General features: G+C 61.3%; 2 protein-coding genes across 2 annotated transcripts; one reads left to right on the forward strand and one right to left on the reverse strand.

Annotated features, from left to right (window-relative positions):
- Positions 1-790: 790 nt before the first annotated feature.
- On the forward strand, positions 791-3,145 carry BDZ90DRAFT_232308 (hypothetical protein). Its single transcript, XM_025506202.1, has 2 exons — positions 791-1,078; positions 1,167-3,145. Exons 1-2 carry the CDS (start codon positions 839-841, stop codon positions 2,778-2,780), a joined length of 1,854 nt encoding a protein of 617 aa, XP_025361939.1. The 5' UTR covers positions 791-838; the 3' UTR covers positions 2,781-3,145.
- BDZ90DRAFT_260418 (hypothetical protein) lies at positions 2,955-4,905 on the reverse strand (the record flags this gene model as incomplete). Its single annotated transcript, XM_025508253.1, has 3 exons — positions 2,955-3,278; positions 3,355-3,460; positions 3,773-4,905. 3 exons carry the CDS (start codon positions 4,903-4,905, stop codon positions 2,955-2,957), a joined length of 1,563 nt encoding a protein of 520 aa, XP_025361940.1.
- Between the last annotated feature and the right edge of the window lie 11,876 nt (positions 4,906-16,781).

The raw sequence follows: 16,781 nt of genomic DNA on the forward strand, positions 1-16,781 counted from the left end.
CGCGGGTGCACAGTGGCACGGACGTCTCCTCACTCCTTTTGCGACGTCCGAAAATGAGGAGAGCTTGGACAGGCGGGCCGTGCCGCCATGAGAGCGATATTCGTCCGTCGGTCTGCGGATGGTGAGCAGGAGCGGGCCGTGCCGTGGGCGCGCGCGTTGACACCATCACCGAGGTGGACGGCCATACATCGACGGGTGGTGATCGCGCGAAGGCATGGCGCGAAGGCATGGCGCGACGGCATCGCGCAACGGCAGAAAATGCGCAGCTTGGCGTGCGACAAGATGGTGAGCGGCCGGTGATAGCTCGGAGGGGCGGAGGGCTGGGGCGCTGGCCTCTAGGTAGGGATCGTGTTGATGGGTGGCTGCTCGGTGGTGAGGCAGGCTGGTGGCGCAGAAGCTGAGAGAGGTCCAAGCATGTTGAGCAGGTCAGTGGCTTATGAGAGCATAGCGTTACGCTGCAGCGGTGATGTAGCCGTGCCGGTGAGGCAGGGGCCAGGCCGGCGTTGGGCTCACCAGCAGTTGGTTCGCTGCGATCTTCCCGCGGATGCTCAACGGCGAGCCATCTGCGCTTGGACTTGGCTCAAGAGGTCGTTGCAGCAAGTCGATAGGCCGGATCAGACCTCGATGAGAGACGATGTACTTGGCGTCGAGGGTCCATGCTGTAACGCAATGGCGGCAACGAGGATCCATCATCCTCGTGGGTGCTGCACGCCCTCCACGCTGCCGCTGCCGCCTGCGAGACGGAAAGAGACGTTGCAGGTGCGTGCCGTCCGCCACCCATTCGTCATCCTCACTACGCACTACGCACCACGCACCACGCATTCTCCCCCTCTCCACCATGTCGAGGGCGCCGCCGACATCGCCGCGGATCAAGCGGCGGCGCTTGAGTCATGACGAGGACAGCGATTCAGCTGCAGCTGCGGGCCCATCTCGTTGGCCCGCGCCCGCTACCACGACGCTCGACTCGAATCTCTCGGACGAAGTTCTCCTCGCCGTGTTTAGCAACCTCGCAGCTAGGGACCTCACACGACTGCAATCTGTATCACAAAGGATCAATAGACTAGCCCAAGATCCGCAGGTGAGTCGACCATGCATATACTGACCAGATCGTTGATCAAAGTCACACGCTGATACCTCGATCCCCTCGCCCCCGCCCGCCGTCACAGCTGTGGAAGAGGCTCTTCTACAACGTCTTTGTTCAGCAACCGCGATTGCCTACCCTCTCCGGCCTCAGATCCCTGCTAGCCAATGACACGACACCATCGCAGCGGATACGTGGCTTGCCATCACGCTACTACAGCGGGCACACGCACGACGTCAAGGGCAAGGCTAGGGCCGTCGATCAAGAAGATGTACGTCACGATGGTCTCGATTGGCAATCCCTCTATCGAGTCAGCGCCAATTGGCAGTCTGGCAACTTTGCGGTAACGGAATTGCTCGCCAGGGCAGGCAAAGTAGCCCAGCCAGTCGAACCGTCCACGCCGCGAAGCTCCTTGGCTGGACCAGATCGACCCCTGACGCTCGTCCAGTCGGCTGCCAACCTCATCTTCACGGCGTCGAGACAAGAGGGCAGCGAGGCAGTCGTGCGCGTCTATCGATGTGATGCGCAGCAGAGGAGCCCACGTACGCAGCAGGGGAGCCAAGACGTTCAGGAGCCGCACGATCCTACAAAGAGTCGCCCAATCGCCGAGCTGCGTTCGCCGCGGCTCAGCAACTCCAAGGCAACCATCACCGAGCTGCGTGTGGACGTCGCGACTTCGGGTGCCGCGACCTCGAGCGTCGCCAACCTCTTCGTCGCCTACTCAGACTCGACTTGGTCCATCTTCCGCGTGACGAGCTCCCTTGATCACCAGGAAGTCGTGCACCTCACGCCGCCAGCCTCAACGACGACGCCTATTGTCCTCGCGTCGTTCCATTGGCCCCTCGTCGCAACTTGCACGGCCGATTTTCACATCTCATTATACCAATTGGGCGATTCGCAGCAACCGCACCTCCTCAAGCAGATGCACAGTCTCACTTGCCACTGGCCAGCAACGATCTCGTTGGCCCCGTTCCAAGTCGAAGGGCCCAGATCGAAGCTGGGCAAGCGGAGGCGTTCCTCGACCGAGCAGCAGTCGCAGTCGCGACAGCCCTCCACCTTTCGCCTCACGGTAGCCTATTGTAGTCCAGCCTATCCGCATGGGTGGACGCTGGCTTTACAGGAGATAGTCCTCGATTTGCGAAAAGGTGCGGGCGGCTTCGTCTCGAGTCGCTTTGCCACCGCTCCGTCTCAACACGCCGCCTCGCGCTCTCGCGACAACGCCGCACAGCGCTCCGCCGCGCCACCACTCGCGATCACTTACGACGACCCCTACCTGGTCGTGGGTTCCCAAGACAACCATCTCGAAGTCTACGAGCTGCGCGGTGACGTCGCGCCCGCACCACTCCGTCTAGCGCATCGTCGCGTCCTCTACGGTCACATGGGCAGCGTCCTCAGCGTCGCTCTCGAAGATGGCCGCTGCGTCAGTGGGTCGAGCGACGGCAGCGTCATGGTATGGGCTCTTGCTGATCGCCCTCGTCTCAACAAGACGCGCATGGACCACGTCGTGACATTGCGCAGCGACAAGCAGGCGGGCACAGGTGGAATACCTACTCTCAGTGACCTCCTGGCTCGCGTCCGCAAGGAAGGCATGCCTCCCGTACCTCACGCAATCAAGTGGGTCAGTACCGCCTACGATCGCGTCCTCTCCGTGTTGGGCAGCGAAGACGAGCAGGTGCAGGTGTGGAGCTTCACGGCGTGACCTCTAGGATGGGCAGCGGTAACCGTTTCTGAGCGTAGCGCGCACCGGAGATGTACATTCATATATCGAATCTACAAAGAGAGCCGTGCTTATTGTTTCGTGCGCGACCATGAGGGCCGAGCGAGGGTGGTTTTGAGTGGTTGGCCGTTAAAGATGTACGACGTTAGAAGCAGCTCAAACGCAACGACAGCCACAGCGTGCTCGTCGAAGGGGCCCGTTCTCCCTGAGCATGTTGGAGATGGAGAAGCCGAGCTGCACCTTGGAGTGCTCTTGGCTGAGCCTCCCCGCGGCGACCTTCTCCTCCCCTACCCTCCCCACCCAGGCCCGAAGCTCGCGACGATGTTGCTCCATTTCGGAGAGGTTGATCGTCTGTCGCCCCTGCCCCCTCGCTTCGTCGTAGCTGCGGGCGAATGGCGAAACAGGAGGGCGTTCGACCTCCCCCTGCCCAAAGCCAGCGAGGAACTCGGTGACAGCTTGCTCTCCGAGTCGCTCCTTGACCTGCCACGGTGGGAGAAGAGGGTCACATCTATTAAGCAAGAGTGCGCAATGCTACGTGGTATGAGCCGTCACGCACCTTGCGGGCATCAGCCTCGGGCAAGCCTCGCTTTATCAGCACCCAGATCGACGCACGTCCGGCACGATGGGCGCGTCGCGACCCAAGAAAGCCCTGGCGTGGCGCACTGTGTAGTTGGCGAGCGGACGGTCCGCCAGCCGACAGTGATGCCACGGGAAGGGCATAACACTGACATCCCAAGAGAAGGGCCTCGTATGGGGACGAGGATGCAGGCGCGAATTGCTGAGGTCGCGCTTTGCAAAATATCTCCTAGGGGCGCTGGTCAGTGTTTCTTGGATGGCCTGCGGCAAGGTGGGAAACCATGTGTTCCATCTGTGGAACAGGTACCCACACATGTCGCGCAGTTCATCGCAATCGCGCGGGGCTGAGTATCGCCCTTCTTTCCAGCCCTGAGAAGCGATGCGGCAGAACACGGTACCAGGTCTCCTTCCACACCTGGTTGTTGCCGAACCGGCGCCAGATGGTCTCGAACTCCTCGCGCACGGCCACATGTCCATCTCGTGAGCTCTGTTTGGCAAGTCGCCGATGCAGAGCCATGACATGGAGGCGCGCGAGCTCCGTCTGTTGGCCAGAGATCTTGTTGAAGCACTCGCTACCAGCACACGTCCGAGAAGCGGGTCGCCACCATGCGGGACAGGATGGGTCTCCCGGCATGGTGCCAATGACTCGCGCGCGGCCCTCCTTGGCGGCTGCAAAGAGCTCAAGCACTTGCTTCCCCGTGTCTCTGGGTAGCAGCTTGCCCCCCTTCCTCTTCTCGCCGACGGAAAGATTAGAGGTGGGCCGTTCGCCATCCTCGGGGTCGCTGCTGTCCTGCTCGAGCTCCTCGGGGTCGATGGCAAACCCGACGGCGTTGGTAGGAAGAGGCAATGGCGAGTTGTCTCGACGAGGAGCATGATTGTTTGGAATGAAACGGCTGGCGGAGGAGGGCTGCGTGATGATTGAAGCCTCTGGCAACCGCTGCTCTGCCAGCCGCAGAATTGCCTTCACCTGCTCCTGCTTGACCATGTGGAGCATCTCCGTGCGGCTCAGGCGCTGAAAGCGCTCTGGCAAGATGAACTGCCTGACCTTCTTCCAATTGCCGTCGTTGCCGTAGCGAGCCCAGATGGTGTCGAACTGTTCTTCCGCCTTGTCCACCTCGATCCCTGACGTCAAGAGCTTGCGGTGCAGGCCCATGAGGTGAAGGCGCGCATGTTCGATCTGCCAAGCCTGAACCTCATCGAACCAGGGTCCGAGGGGCGCTTTGCGGTAGGCGGGACGCCACCACGTGGGGAAGCGCTCGTCGCCCGGCATAGTCACGAGCTCGGTGAGGCACAGCTGGCCCTTCTTGTCTTTGAAGAGGTTAATGATTTGCTGAGCCAGATCTTTTGGCAGCCTTTGTCGGCCTGCCGTGGGCTCCTTCCTCTTCTTCGCGGCGGGAGGGAGCGGCCACTCGTCCTCGCTGCTGTCGATGACGGGGACAGGCGTGTGAGGACCGCCAGAGGGCAAGGTGCCCGTGCTGATCGAGGCGCCAGAGGAGGAGGCCGAGGAAGAGGATGTGTTGGGCGGTGCCATTGAGCGAGCAGAGCCTGCACCCTTGGAGGACGAAGCGGCGTTTTTCAAGATAGCGTAGGCATTTTTGGGTTTGTCAAGCACTGGTTGACGATCGAAGAAGGATTCTCCGATGGTGACAATGTAAAGGAGTCCAGCTCGCAGATCAAAGCAGTTCACGTCAATGCTGCCGTTGACGATGTGGCGCAGAGACTCGCTCGCATGCTCGAAGCAGCGAAGCCGGAGGCGGAAAGGAGACGCTTGCTAGGACGAGCAGCGGCAGAGGAGGCGCCTTTGTTGTTGTGAGCGTCCCTCAAAATGGACGCATGGGCTGCGGGTGCTTTGGCAGTGGAGGTCTTGATGATTTCCAAAGGTGCTGACTAGAGCTTCGGTCGGAGCTGGAGGAAAGCGCAAGAAGGCGCTGTCACTTGCTAGCGGGAGCTGACAGTGTGGGCAGGCGCGCTGGAGCCATCCAGATCGATGGCTTTATTGGCATCGTCACCGGGCCGAGCTGTATCGGTCGGTGCTGATGTACGTGTGGCGGCAAGGTGGCGGGAGGTCAAGGAAGACGACGAGGAGGCGGTCTTGGTGAGCCTGGTGTGCGGTGCGACGCGGGCAGCGAGGCATCTTGCTGTGTCAATCAAGCGTTGATGGACCGTTGGGGGAGGCTCTGCGGGCGGTGCTGAAGGTGTTGAGGCAAAACTTGGCCAGGCTACGTTGCGCTCCGACCCCTCCACTATCCTTGTCTGGCTTCTATGACTCGGGTGGGTGTCTCCTGCCATCCCTTGTTCAGCATCCCTTGGGATCGACGTGCTTCGCATTACAGAAGGAGTTGAGGGATGGAGGCAGGGCAGGTGGACTGGTGACAAAAGAAGGTGTGTGCTACTGTACTTGCGGCCTACGGCGACCGACAGCTAGTAGCCTGCGCGGGCAAGCAGCGTGGAAAAGAGACGTCAGTCATGAGTACACCTTGGTGTTTGTCACCCACGCCCACTCACTTGATGATGGCAAGAGCGTGGCGCCTGCGCGACTCTCTTGCTTGCCGGTGCTGCTGAGATGTGATGCCTCGAGCAAGGTGGCAGCAAGAAGTGAGGGATGACGGTGATGAAGGCGTGCTAGCCTGCTAGCAGTAGCTACTGAGCGCTGTAAGCGGTGTTGTGCAACGTCGAGTGCGACCGTGTGCCAGTCTCTCGCCGTGACGTTCAAGACGGAACCCAAGCCTGCCGATGTTGTGTGTCTGGTGACTGTGTCCTGCCCTTGTTCTCGAGTGAGGTGCATGGTGATGAGTGATGTGTCGTAGGCATCTCGTGTGGAATTTGGATCCAGCAGCAAGAAGTCGACGTTGCCCAGCAGTCCAAGCCCAGTGCCGCGAGTGCGACAAAGGGGACGGCGATGAGGATGGTGCTCAGCACTTTGCTCGAGGTGGGATTGGGGTGCTACTTGTGACGAGCGCGAGGTCGGTGTGTTGGTGTTGCTGAGCGAGGAGATGGAGGTGTGTTGGGTGGAGGGGAGGTTGAGAGGGAGAAAGCGGAGGGAGAGGTGGGGGACAAACGGGCGAGGGTAAGTGGATTGGGCGAGGGGTGAGTGGAACAAAGGCAAGATTGGATTGGCTGAGCATCCAGCGAGAAGTGCGGCGCCGGGTAGACTCGCCGCGACTCGAAATGTGTGCCTGGGCGAGAGCGGCGGCGGAGGTGGTGCGTGCGGCGACGAAGTGCGGACCGAAAAGCAGGCACGTCAGAGTGCAATGATCAGGCGACATGGTCTGTGCGACGGCGAGAGAGTAGACGACGAGCGGACGACAGAGCGAGGGATTGGTTTGTGTGGGCGAAGAGGGGATGCGATCATACAACGGCAGAGGCAGGTAAAGTCACAGCATCGAGTGAGACAATGAACGAGCGTCTGCTGCCACAGCGTTTCCTCCCTTCCGATCTTGGTGCCACAGCATGGCAATGACCTGCAAAGAAGGTAGGGTAAGCAAGCTCCTTTGGCGTGGCATCATCGCTCGGAAAGTGTGAGATGGAATTCATGAAGCTCGCAAGGCGCGGCCGCCTTTTGCAGATGAGCGGCATCTGATCTGCGGAGTACTGCGTCGAGGGAATGAGCTTGGCAGGCTTGCAAGGGCCGACTTGATTCATCGACGCTCGATCAGACGACGAGATGTAGAGAGCAGATTCAACGCGGCTTGCTGCGCCTTTCGATGTGGAAGTCGTTGCGAATTGTGACCCAGCAGCAAAGAGACGAATTGTAGCGTCTCTTCCGCCCGGTCGCCGTCTGACATACCAGTAGCTCGGTTGCACCTCGCCGCCGACTGCCCACGCCTACACCATTGACTTCCCCGCCCCAGCGCTCAATCTCTCTGACAAGGTGCTTTCTTTTTCTACGCGTTTCACCTGGCTGCGGGCCGTATCTGGACACCACGTTCTACGGCCGTAGACAGTACAAACTCCTTCGCCGCTCTGCTCGATGTTGATCTTTCTGCTTCGACACCATCGGTCTCCACAGCCCACTGCCCACCATCGCTCACTTTATCACTCCTGCACCGTCTCCGCTCCTGGGGCTGCATCCAGCACCGGTGGCACATATGCCCCTTCCGAGCTTGACACAGAGGATTGGGCCATACGTAGCCAAGCACGCGACCCGCAAAGGCTGTTCAGGCTGGATGGAAGCCTCTATAGTGCGCTGCGATGTGAGAACTGATCCCTGACGGGCAAGTAGAAGACAGATCTGGAGGGCAAGCAGGCCGAGTGGGCATCGCCAGATGCAGGCAGGAGTATCTCTTGACTGAATGCGACGAGAACACATCGGACGCGGCATCGAAGTTGAATGATAGCCTTGAGATGAAGGATTAAGATCAGCTTGTGCCGGAGCCAATAAGCGAAGGTAGACTGTCATGAAAAAGCGAGGTAGTATACATTGACCTTCCCTTCGCCGCAATATTCACCAATAGTGCCGATTGCCTTTGACAGGCTTCCGCTGCCTCGTGGCATTGATCTCTGACGTGGATGCTAGAAAGCCGTGATCGGGCACCGGCAGCAGCGTCGCTCGGTTCTCACCGCGAGTGGGTCATCGTCAGCGAAGTCCGACCCCCACCACGTGCGGCTACCGAAATGTCCTCTTCAGACCTCGAGCTTGAGCAAGTAGGATGAGCCATGAAGAGTACGAGAGAGTGATGGCGATGAGGCGCACCATGTCAATCGGAGCATGGGGCAGCGATGGATACAATCTATGCAAAGGGGATGGCGCAAGTTCGATGAGAGGCGAGCTTGAGCGCTGCGGCTAGCATGTCGCAAAAGCGACACAGCGAAGCGCCTCGCTAACCGACTCTGCTGCTGCTGCGCCAGAGGGAGGTCGCGGACCTGAGTGGCCTTCCTGCTCAAGCAAGCACGACATGTGCCGTCCATAGTCCGGAGCATTTGCGTACAAGCTGATGTTGAGCAGAAGCAGAGCTCGACGCTGACTCGGTGTGTCCACGGGGACTGGTCGTCCTCTTACCGCCTGCCTGCATCGATCTGATACTTTGGCTTTTTCCGTTTACTGTAGCTTCCCTACCCAGATTCTCCTGATGGCAATGTGCGAGGACCGTTCGCTTATTGCACTTGAGGAGCAAGGAGCTGGAGAGGGGAAAGGGGGCCCCAGTGTGCGCCGTTGCCTTTGTGCCAACGGTCGGGCCCTCGAGCTACGAGATTATGCCGGTGCACAGATCGCACCATGCTAAACAGCCGCAGGCCGAAGGCCAGCAGGACATGTGGGCGCCGACACAGCCGAATGACATCGAAACGCAAGGCGAAGCAGAGCAGAGGAAAGACACAGCGCGGGAGATTAAGGAGAACTAGGAAGGAGCGCGGCTGCACCATCGTGACTTCTTCCCCACCATTGTCATGAGTTCAGCATCTCGTGAGCTGATACTGCGAGGTCCAGAAGGTTCATCAAACACCGTGTTGTTTGGAATGAGTTGAGTATGGCGTTCAATCTGTGCCTGACATGAATCTCCGCCAGATTTGTAAGGGCGTCAGTGGTCAATGGGCTACGATCTAACCTTCCCATCTTCATGGGTCCTACGAAGGATGCAACAGGTTAGGAACCGAGTTCGAGTCTCGGCTGACGCATTCAAACGGTTTTGCTTCGTTCGGGACCTGTCGTACCTTTTGACACTCGGTCTACGGCACCTCCGTAGACGCGCCAGCCTCCCGCGGTCTTGCTGCGCATCCAGAGAGCCATCTCGCGCTAGGCCACGCTCAGCATGTGCAGAGTGGGGCCAGCGGAAGCCCCTGAAGCCGTCGAAGTGGTGCCCGATGCTGTGGCAAGCCGCCCACTCGAAGAGGAGAAGCAGAGGGGCTCCGTGAGCAGATCGGCATGCCCTTCTTCCACCACCTGGCATAGGCCCACCTCTCAATCATCTCGCACGGTTCTTCCGTTATTCTGATAGCCGATGCTTTTCTCTCGCATTCGCAATAGAGCTTCAATGGTATCTGAGTAGTGCTCGCAGTGGGATCCCTTGGAATTACGATGTTCGCGCGGCGAGGCGGCATGACCGGCGTGCTGCACGGCCTTTGCAGATCTTCCCGACGGCGTGGGCCGCGGAAAAGCCGAAAGTGGAGGTCGGAACGGAAGCTAGCCGGGCGGGCACACGACATTGACGAGACTTGCCGTCTTTCTCAGACTCGATTGACATCACCCTCATCATAAGGGATCGTTTTGCTCATGTAAGACAGACAGATTTGCTCCCTCGTATTGAAACTCATGATTTCGCACAACCTACTCGATGTGGCACAGGGCGACGCCAGGAGGATCTGAGACCTTCTTGATGTCGTGCTGGGCGCCGAAGCTTGGATGATCATCGAGGCCGCCCGCGATCACCGAGGGAGTCTCGCGCCGAGCAGCTTGGACCGACGATCGCGATTAGCCAGAGGCCGGGGTCGCTATCAACCGGTATCGCATCGTCTGGCCCGCTGCGTCTCAAATAGGCAGTAAGGTGGTGATGTGCGGTCTGGACCACGACTCGTCGTCGATTTGTGATGAGCCGATGTGTCTCACTCGTCGTCGACGAGCTACGAACAAGGGTAGCGGGGGAGTGAGACCGCATTGACCGTGGGAGGTTGCTGCTGCATGCGGGGGAGGGTTGGAGGTTTGAGACATAGACCATCGGTAGGTTGGCCGCCCGGCGAGACGCGGCGCGAAGCGTGGAGCGGCGGCCCGCGACGGGCGGAGAGAAGAGCTCAGCGCATGCCCACCACGCTACCGCCGCCGAGTCGCAACCTTGAAATGCATGATAAATCTCGCGATTCGATGAGACTGGGCGGCAAGACTGGTTTGCAGGTTGAGTGATGCTTGTTTGCGCGCGAGCGCAACGATGAGCGCGACGATGAGGGCGACGATGAGCGCGACGATGAGGATGATGATTGTCGTCCCTCGCCATGACATACAGCCCCGTTCTCCCCTCACTGCCGCCCATCTGGATGCGGATACACATGGTACGGCGTAGTATGTGGCTGTGATCGTGGTCGCCGGCGTCTGGGTTAGATCTCATCCCAGTGCTGCGTCCGTTGCTGCGTCGAAGTTCTTGGGCGGGTGGCGCACTCGGCGTGCCAATGAGCGTATGGCTCCGCCCCGAATCGCAGGCGAGTCTCGCACGCGAGCCTAGCCTTGGTCGAGCGAGCGTGCGTGCGAGCGAGAATCTCCAATCTCCGCCCGCCGTGCAAACGGTGCATTCAATCCGTACCATCCATCGCTTCGCAGCCGTGACCATGACCATGACCATGTTCCACTGTTCCACTGTTCCACATCTCGACAATCTCAGCTAGTCCGATGCAGCAGCAATGCGTGTCGATCGCACGCAACTCGATCGGGGACCACGGACTAGCACCCAGCTACTCACTCATCCTCCACTCAGCCTCGCGTCGCCCTGCCCCAGGACGTCGGAGCTTGGGGGGGACCGCTTCTACGCCCCCGCCCAGCCGTAGAAGCTCTTCAACCTAATTCGATGGTCAATTCTCCTTTGCGAAACCACATGCTAAGCTCTTGTCTCGTCGCGCGCTGAGCTGCGTAGGCTTCGCACATCGTTGGCGCAGCGGGTTCGAGACAGGCCCAGGAAATGCTGATGTGACGCATTGGGGTCCCGCCAGGCAGCGATTGATGTGAGATGGGGACGATGAGGTCCTTGGGATGCTGGTTGGCTCTTGTCCTTTTCACCGCCATCGCCGTCGCTACCATCTTGAGCTCCTAGCCACCACCCATCACACTCGTCGCCGTAGTCGCACAGTCCCCTGCGTTGAACCTCTCCTCGCCAGACGTCCTCGTAAGTACACCTAAAGCCCTTGCACTGACACCTTTCCCCACGCAGTTGGTCCCCACCTTCGTCGCCCGGCATGGTCTTGTTGGGCCGTGCCCTGCTTCCTCTTCTCCTCGTCTCGGCTACCCTGGCCGAGGCAAACATCTTCAATGATGCCGCCAACAAGGCTCGAGACGTTCTCGCCAAGCGTCTCTTGACCGTCGGCCTTGGGGGAGCCACAATCGCCATCGGAGGCAACGGCTCCACCCCCACTACTACCACCACCTCCTCCTCCTCCTCCTCCTCCCGCTCTACCACGTCTGCAGCTACCTCCACGTCCAAGACGGCTACCACCAGCTCCAGCACGTCTAGCCCATCGAGTACGGCCTCGACGTCCGCGGCCACCAGCTCATCCACTCCTCAAGTCAGTCTCCCCCTCCCGACCGTCAGCGCAAGCCTGGATCTCGCTCTGTCCCTCTCGCGCGCCTCGGTTTCGTCGGCGAGTGTAGCAGCCGCCTCTCAGGCCTCAGTCCAAGCTGCTCTCTCTCTCAGCCTCGCCTCGGTGTCATCAGCGAGTGCGGCGGCCGCCGCACAAGTATCCGCCCAGGCTGCCCTCTCTCTCAGCCTCGCCTCCGTATCATCGGCGAGCGTAGCAGCCGCTTCTCAGGCATCCGTCCAAGCTGCCCTCTCTCTCAGCCTTGCCTCGGTGTCATCGGCGAGTGTGGCGGCAGCCTCACAGGCATCGGTCCAGGCCGCCAGCCTCGCGAGCGTGGCAAGTCTTCAGAGTGTCGCCTCCCTCTCTTCGGTCCAAGCCGCCAGTCTTGCCTCGGCCCAAGCTGCTAGTCTCGCCTCGGTCCAAGCTGCCAGTCTCGCGTCCGTATCAGCGGCATCCGTGGCAGCCTCTCAGGCGTCCGTGCAGGCTGCGAGCCTAGCATCTGTCTCGTCACTGTCAGCAGCAAGTGTAGCCGCAGCACAGGCTTCAGCAGCGAGCGTATCCGCCTACCAGGCAAGCCTGCAAGCCGCGTCCATCTCCTCGGTACAGGCAGCGAGCTTGGCATCGGTCGCATCTGCTTCTCTGGCGTCGGTGCAATCCGCTAGTCTCGCGTCCGTGGCGGCGTCACAGGCATCGGTCCAAGCTGCCAGCCTCGCGTCCGTCCAATCCGCATCTCTGGCCAGCGTAGCGGCAGCTCAGGCATCGGCTTCCAGCCTCTCAGTCTACCAGGCAAGCGTTTCCGCAGCTTCAGTCGCCTCAGCACAGGCTGCCAGCCTTGCGTCTGTAGCGAGCGTATCGGCGTACCAGGCCAGTCTTCAAGCCGCGTCGATTGCGTCCGTTCAGGCTGCCAGCGTCGCGTCCGTCGCCTCAGCCAGCCTCGCATCGGTGGCCTCGGTCAGCTTGGCGAGCGTAGCCGCCTCCCAGGCCTCGGTGGCGAGCGTGGCAGCTTATCAGGCCAGTCTGTCGGCCGCCTCCGTCTCTTCAGCCGCAGCAGCAAGCCAGGCCTCGGTTGCAAGCGTTTCTGCCTACCAAGCCAGCGTACAAGCTGCCTCAATCGCCTCTGTTCAAGCAGCCTCCCTCGCCTCCGTTCAAGCGGCGAGTTTGGCCTCCCTCGCATCGCAGAGCATGGCATCCGTGGCGTCGGTATCTCTCGCAAGTGTAGCCGCAGCTCAAGCCTCAGCTGCCAGCGTCTCGGCATACCAAGCTTCCATCGCTAGCGTGGCAAGCGAACGAGCAGCCTCCCTCGCCTCCGTTCAAGCAGCCTCTCTCGCCTCCGTCCAAGCAGCGTCCCTCGCAAGTGTAGCGGCAGCTCAAGCCTCAGCTGCCAGCCTCTCGGCGTACCAAGCCTCCGTCGCTAGCGTGGCGAGCGAGCAAGCGGCGTCCGTCTCCAGGGCGAGCGTGGCAAGCGAGCAAGCAGCGTCCATCTCTCGGGCAAGCGTCTTAGCATACCAGGCATCACTAGCGTCAGTCGCGCAGGCCAGCGCAGCCAGCGTGGCTAGCGTTCAAAGTGTGCAGAGCGTGCAAGCCTCGTTGAGCGCGGCCAGCGTGGCTAGCGTTCAGAGTGTGCAGAGCGTGCAAGCCTCATTGAGCGCCGCATCTGTAGCGAGTGTACAGGCCTCGTTGAGCGCACAAGCCTCATTGAGCGCCGCCTCCGTAGCGAGCGTGCAGAGCGTCCTGAGCGTGGCAAGCGCACAAGCTTCAATCAGCGCAGCCTCTTTGGCGAGCGCCCAGGCATCGATGAGCGCCGCCTCTGCAGCTAGCCTACAAGCATCCCTCAGCGCTGCCTCTGTGAGCGCGGCCTCAGTAGCGAGCGTTCAGAGTGCTCTCAGCGCGGCGAGTGCGCAAGCCGCCCAGAGTGCCGCATCAGTGGCGAGCGTGCAATCCGTTTTGAGCGTGCAGAGCGTGCAAGCGGCTATCAGCGCGGCGAGCGTGCAGTCCGCCCTAGCCGCTCAAGCATCGAGTCTCAGCGTGGCGAGCGTGCACTCTGCTCTCGCTGCCCAAGCCTCGAGTCTCAGCTTGGCGAGCGTGCAATCGGCCCTAGCCGCCCAAGCCTCAAGTCTCAGCGTGGCGAGCGTGGCGAGCGTGGCTAGCGAGGCGAGCGTCGCGAGCGTGCAATCGGCCCTCGCCGCCCAAGCCTCGAGTCTCAGCGAGGCAAACGCTCGCGCCCAGTCTGCGCTTGCAGCTGAAGCCTCACGCGCTTCAATCTCATCTGCCTCGGTTGCAGCAGCAGCGGCATCCTCACTCTCGGTCCTCTCGGCGCAACAACAAGCAGCAGCTTCGAGTGCAGCACAGGCAGCAGCATCTGCAGCATCTCTGGCCAGCATCGCGTCGGTCTCATCTCAATCGGCAGCTGCAGCATCCTCAGCAGCTCTCGTCGCCGCCTCCTTGTCATCACAGGCGCAACTTTCCAGCCTCGCCGCACAGGCGCAAGCACTCAGCCTCTCTTCGGTTTCGGCGCTCGCCGCTTCTCAGGCCTCTGCCGCAGCTGCTGCTGCCGCCGCCGCGTCGAGTTCCGTGGCTAAGCCACTGACTTCGTTGGGCAACGTTGCGCCGACGACCGTCCTTCCCTCCGCCGCCTCGACGCCTACCGCAGCGAGCGTTGTGCAGACCAGCAGCGCCTTGCCCACCTCGGCGTCGACCACGGTGACCAAGGTCTGCAAGTCGCTGCTCGGTGTGGTGGTTGATTGCAACTCGATTCTCGCCATGACGACGCAGTACATCACGTCCACCATCCACGCGGGCGCCACGGCCTCCGTCGCCCTCAGCAACAGCGGTCTTTCGGCCTCGGTAGCAGCTCCAGGCAGCAACACTGCTTCACTCTCGGTAGGCTTGAACACCGCCATCCCTTCCAGCCTCAACGTCGCGCCCTCGGTCACGATTGGCACGAACAGCCAGAGTGCGGCGAATGTAGGCGCTACCCTCATTCCCGGAAGCAGCAGCGGGTCGCCTCTGGTCGGAGGCTCCGTTGTCGTAGCCACCACTGCGGCCGGTGTCAGTCTCGGTCTGGGAGTCGCGGACATCTGCCTCGACCTCAACGGTGCGGTCAGCTGCGGCGGCACTCGTTCTGGCTCGTCATCTGCGGTCCAGACAGTCTCCGCCCCTGCACTGAGCTCGATTCTCAGCTCCGTGGCTGCCTCCACCCCCACCTTGACCCGGGACGTCACCATCACGCAGAGCTCTGGCAACCCGATTACGATCCCGTCGGGCATCGTCAACTCGCTTCTGAGTGCTCAGACCAATACGGCGCAGCCTACCGTGTCCGTGCCCCTCGGCAGCACCACTGTCGTCCTCTCGCAGGCAGCACCAACGACGCAAGCCGTTACACTCCCCGTCTCACTCCTCTCGAGCGCTTTGAGTGCCCTTCCCACCTCGGCATCGGTCATTAGCCTCACTCAGCCAGCGATCAGCGCCACGATCCCGGCAAGTGCCCTCGCCAACGGTCTCAGCTCGGCCCTCGCTGCTGGACAGTCGATCGTCTCCCTCCCCGGCACGAGCGCAGTCCCAGTGTCCCTGGCTTCGAGCGCCCTTCAGGCTGCTCAGTCGGGGGCATCGGTAGTCACGCTCACTCAGCCCGAGGTGACCATGACATTGCCTGCGTCGCAGCTGGCTAGCCTTCTCCAACCGAGCGCATCGGCGTCGATCTCAGTGGCAGGTCCGAGTGTCAGCATTGGCGTCAGTGGAACAACGGTCGGCCTCCCCATCTCTCAACTGAGCAGCGTGCTTGGCAACCTCGGCACCAGCGCATCAGCAATCATCGGCTCTGGCGCTACTCAACTCACAGTGGCTGCTTCTCAATGGAGCCAGGCCCTTGGGTCGACGCCGCTCGCGAGCGCGCCTGCCGTCACCCTCACCGGCATTGCAGGCAACGAGTTCACTGCGGGAGTGTCGCAGATCCAGTCGATCCTCTCTGACCTCCCGACCACGGCCAGCTTCGTTGTCATCCCAAGCGGCACACAGGCTGCTACGGTTCCGGTCGCTCAGCTTTCGTCCATCCTCAGCCAAGCACAGCCAACCTCGACGGGTCTCGTTGCCAGCTTGGGCAACGTCATCTCGCAGCTCTCGTCAGCATTCCTTGGCACGTCCTCGGCGGCTCTGCCCACCTCCACCGCGCCCGCTGCAATCTCGTCTTTGGCTTCCTCTCTCGCCGGCAACGGAGGCGGAATCCTGGCCTCGCAGGTTGCCGACGCTCTGAGCTCGATTGCGGCCCTCCCTACCTCGTCCGGAGTACAGCAGCTCTCCTCTCTGGCAGCCTCTCTCGCAAGCAACACTCAATTGCCCAGCCAGAGCGTCGCTAGCCTCATCAGTGCCATCCAATCGGCTGCCCCTCAGCCCACCGCGGCACTTCCAACGAGCCTGGTCTCTGAGGTACAGAGCATCCTTTCGAGCGCAGCGGCACAGCCGCAGCCCTCTGCGCCTCTCGGGCAGCTGTCAAGCCTGCTCTCCAACGCAGCCGGGTCACTCCCAACCGCGTCGGCAGCACAACTGTCTAGCCTTCTTTCTAATGCCGCCGAGCCCACAGGAACTGCAGCCCTTTCGCAGCTTCAGAGCATCTTCTCCAGCGCTGCTGCTGCTCAGCCGCTCCCGACCAGTGCAGCTGCCATTTCGCAGCTTTCGTCGCTAGTCGCGTCAATCGCCTCTGAGAGTGGACTCCCTAACGGAGCGGCCTCTAGCTTCATCGCGGCTTTGTCGAGTGCTATTCCTGCCAGTCCCTCAGTGACTGCGCTTCCGGAAGCCCAGCTCTCGTCGCTGGTTCAGTCTCTCTTCCCGTCCAACTCGGCTGCCGCTTCGAGCTTGGTGGATCTCCTCACGAGCGCACTGCCCGCCGTGCCGACCACGGCCCCTGCGGCTCAGCTTTCCTCGCTGCTGGAGTCCATCTTGCCCTCGAACTCGGCCGCAGCATCGAGTCTTGTGGACCTCCTGACCAGTGCTCTGCCCGCCACTCCTACGGCGGCTGCACCTGTGATCCCCACCGCCCAGCTTTCCTCGCTCGTGGAGTCAATCTTCCCCTCGAACTCGGTCGCGGCGTCGAGTTTGATCGATGCCCTCACGAGTGCTCTGCCCGCAGCGCCAACGTCTGTGCCTCAGGAAGCTCAGCAGCAACTCTCTTCCATCGCGGCATCAATCTTCCCCTCGAACTCG

Source organism: Jaminaea rosea (assembly GCF_003144245.1).
Source record: "Jaminaea rosea strain MCA 5214 unplaced genomic scaffold BDZ90scaffold_7, whole genome shotgun sequence".
Taxonomy (NCBI): domain Eukaryota; kingdom Fungi; phylum Basidiomycota; class Exobasidiomycetes; order Microstromatales; genus Jaminaea; species Jaminaea rosea.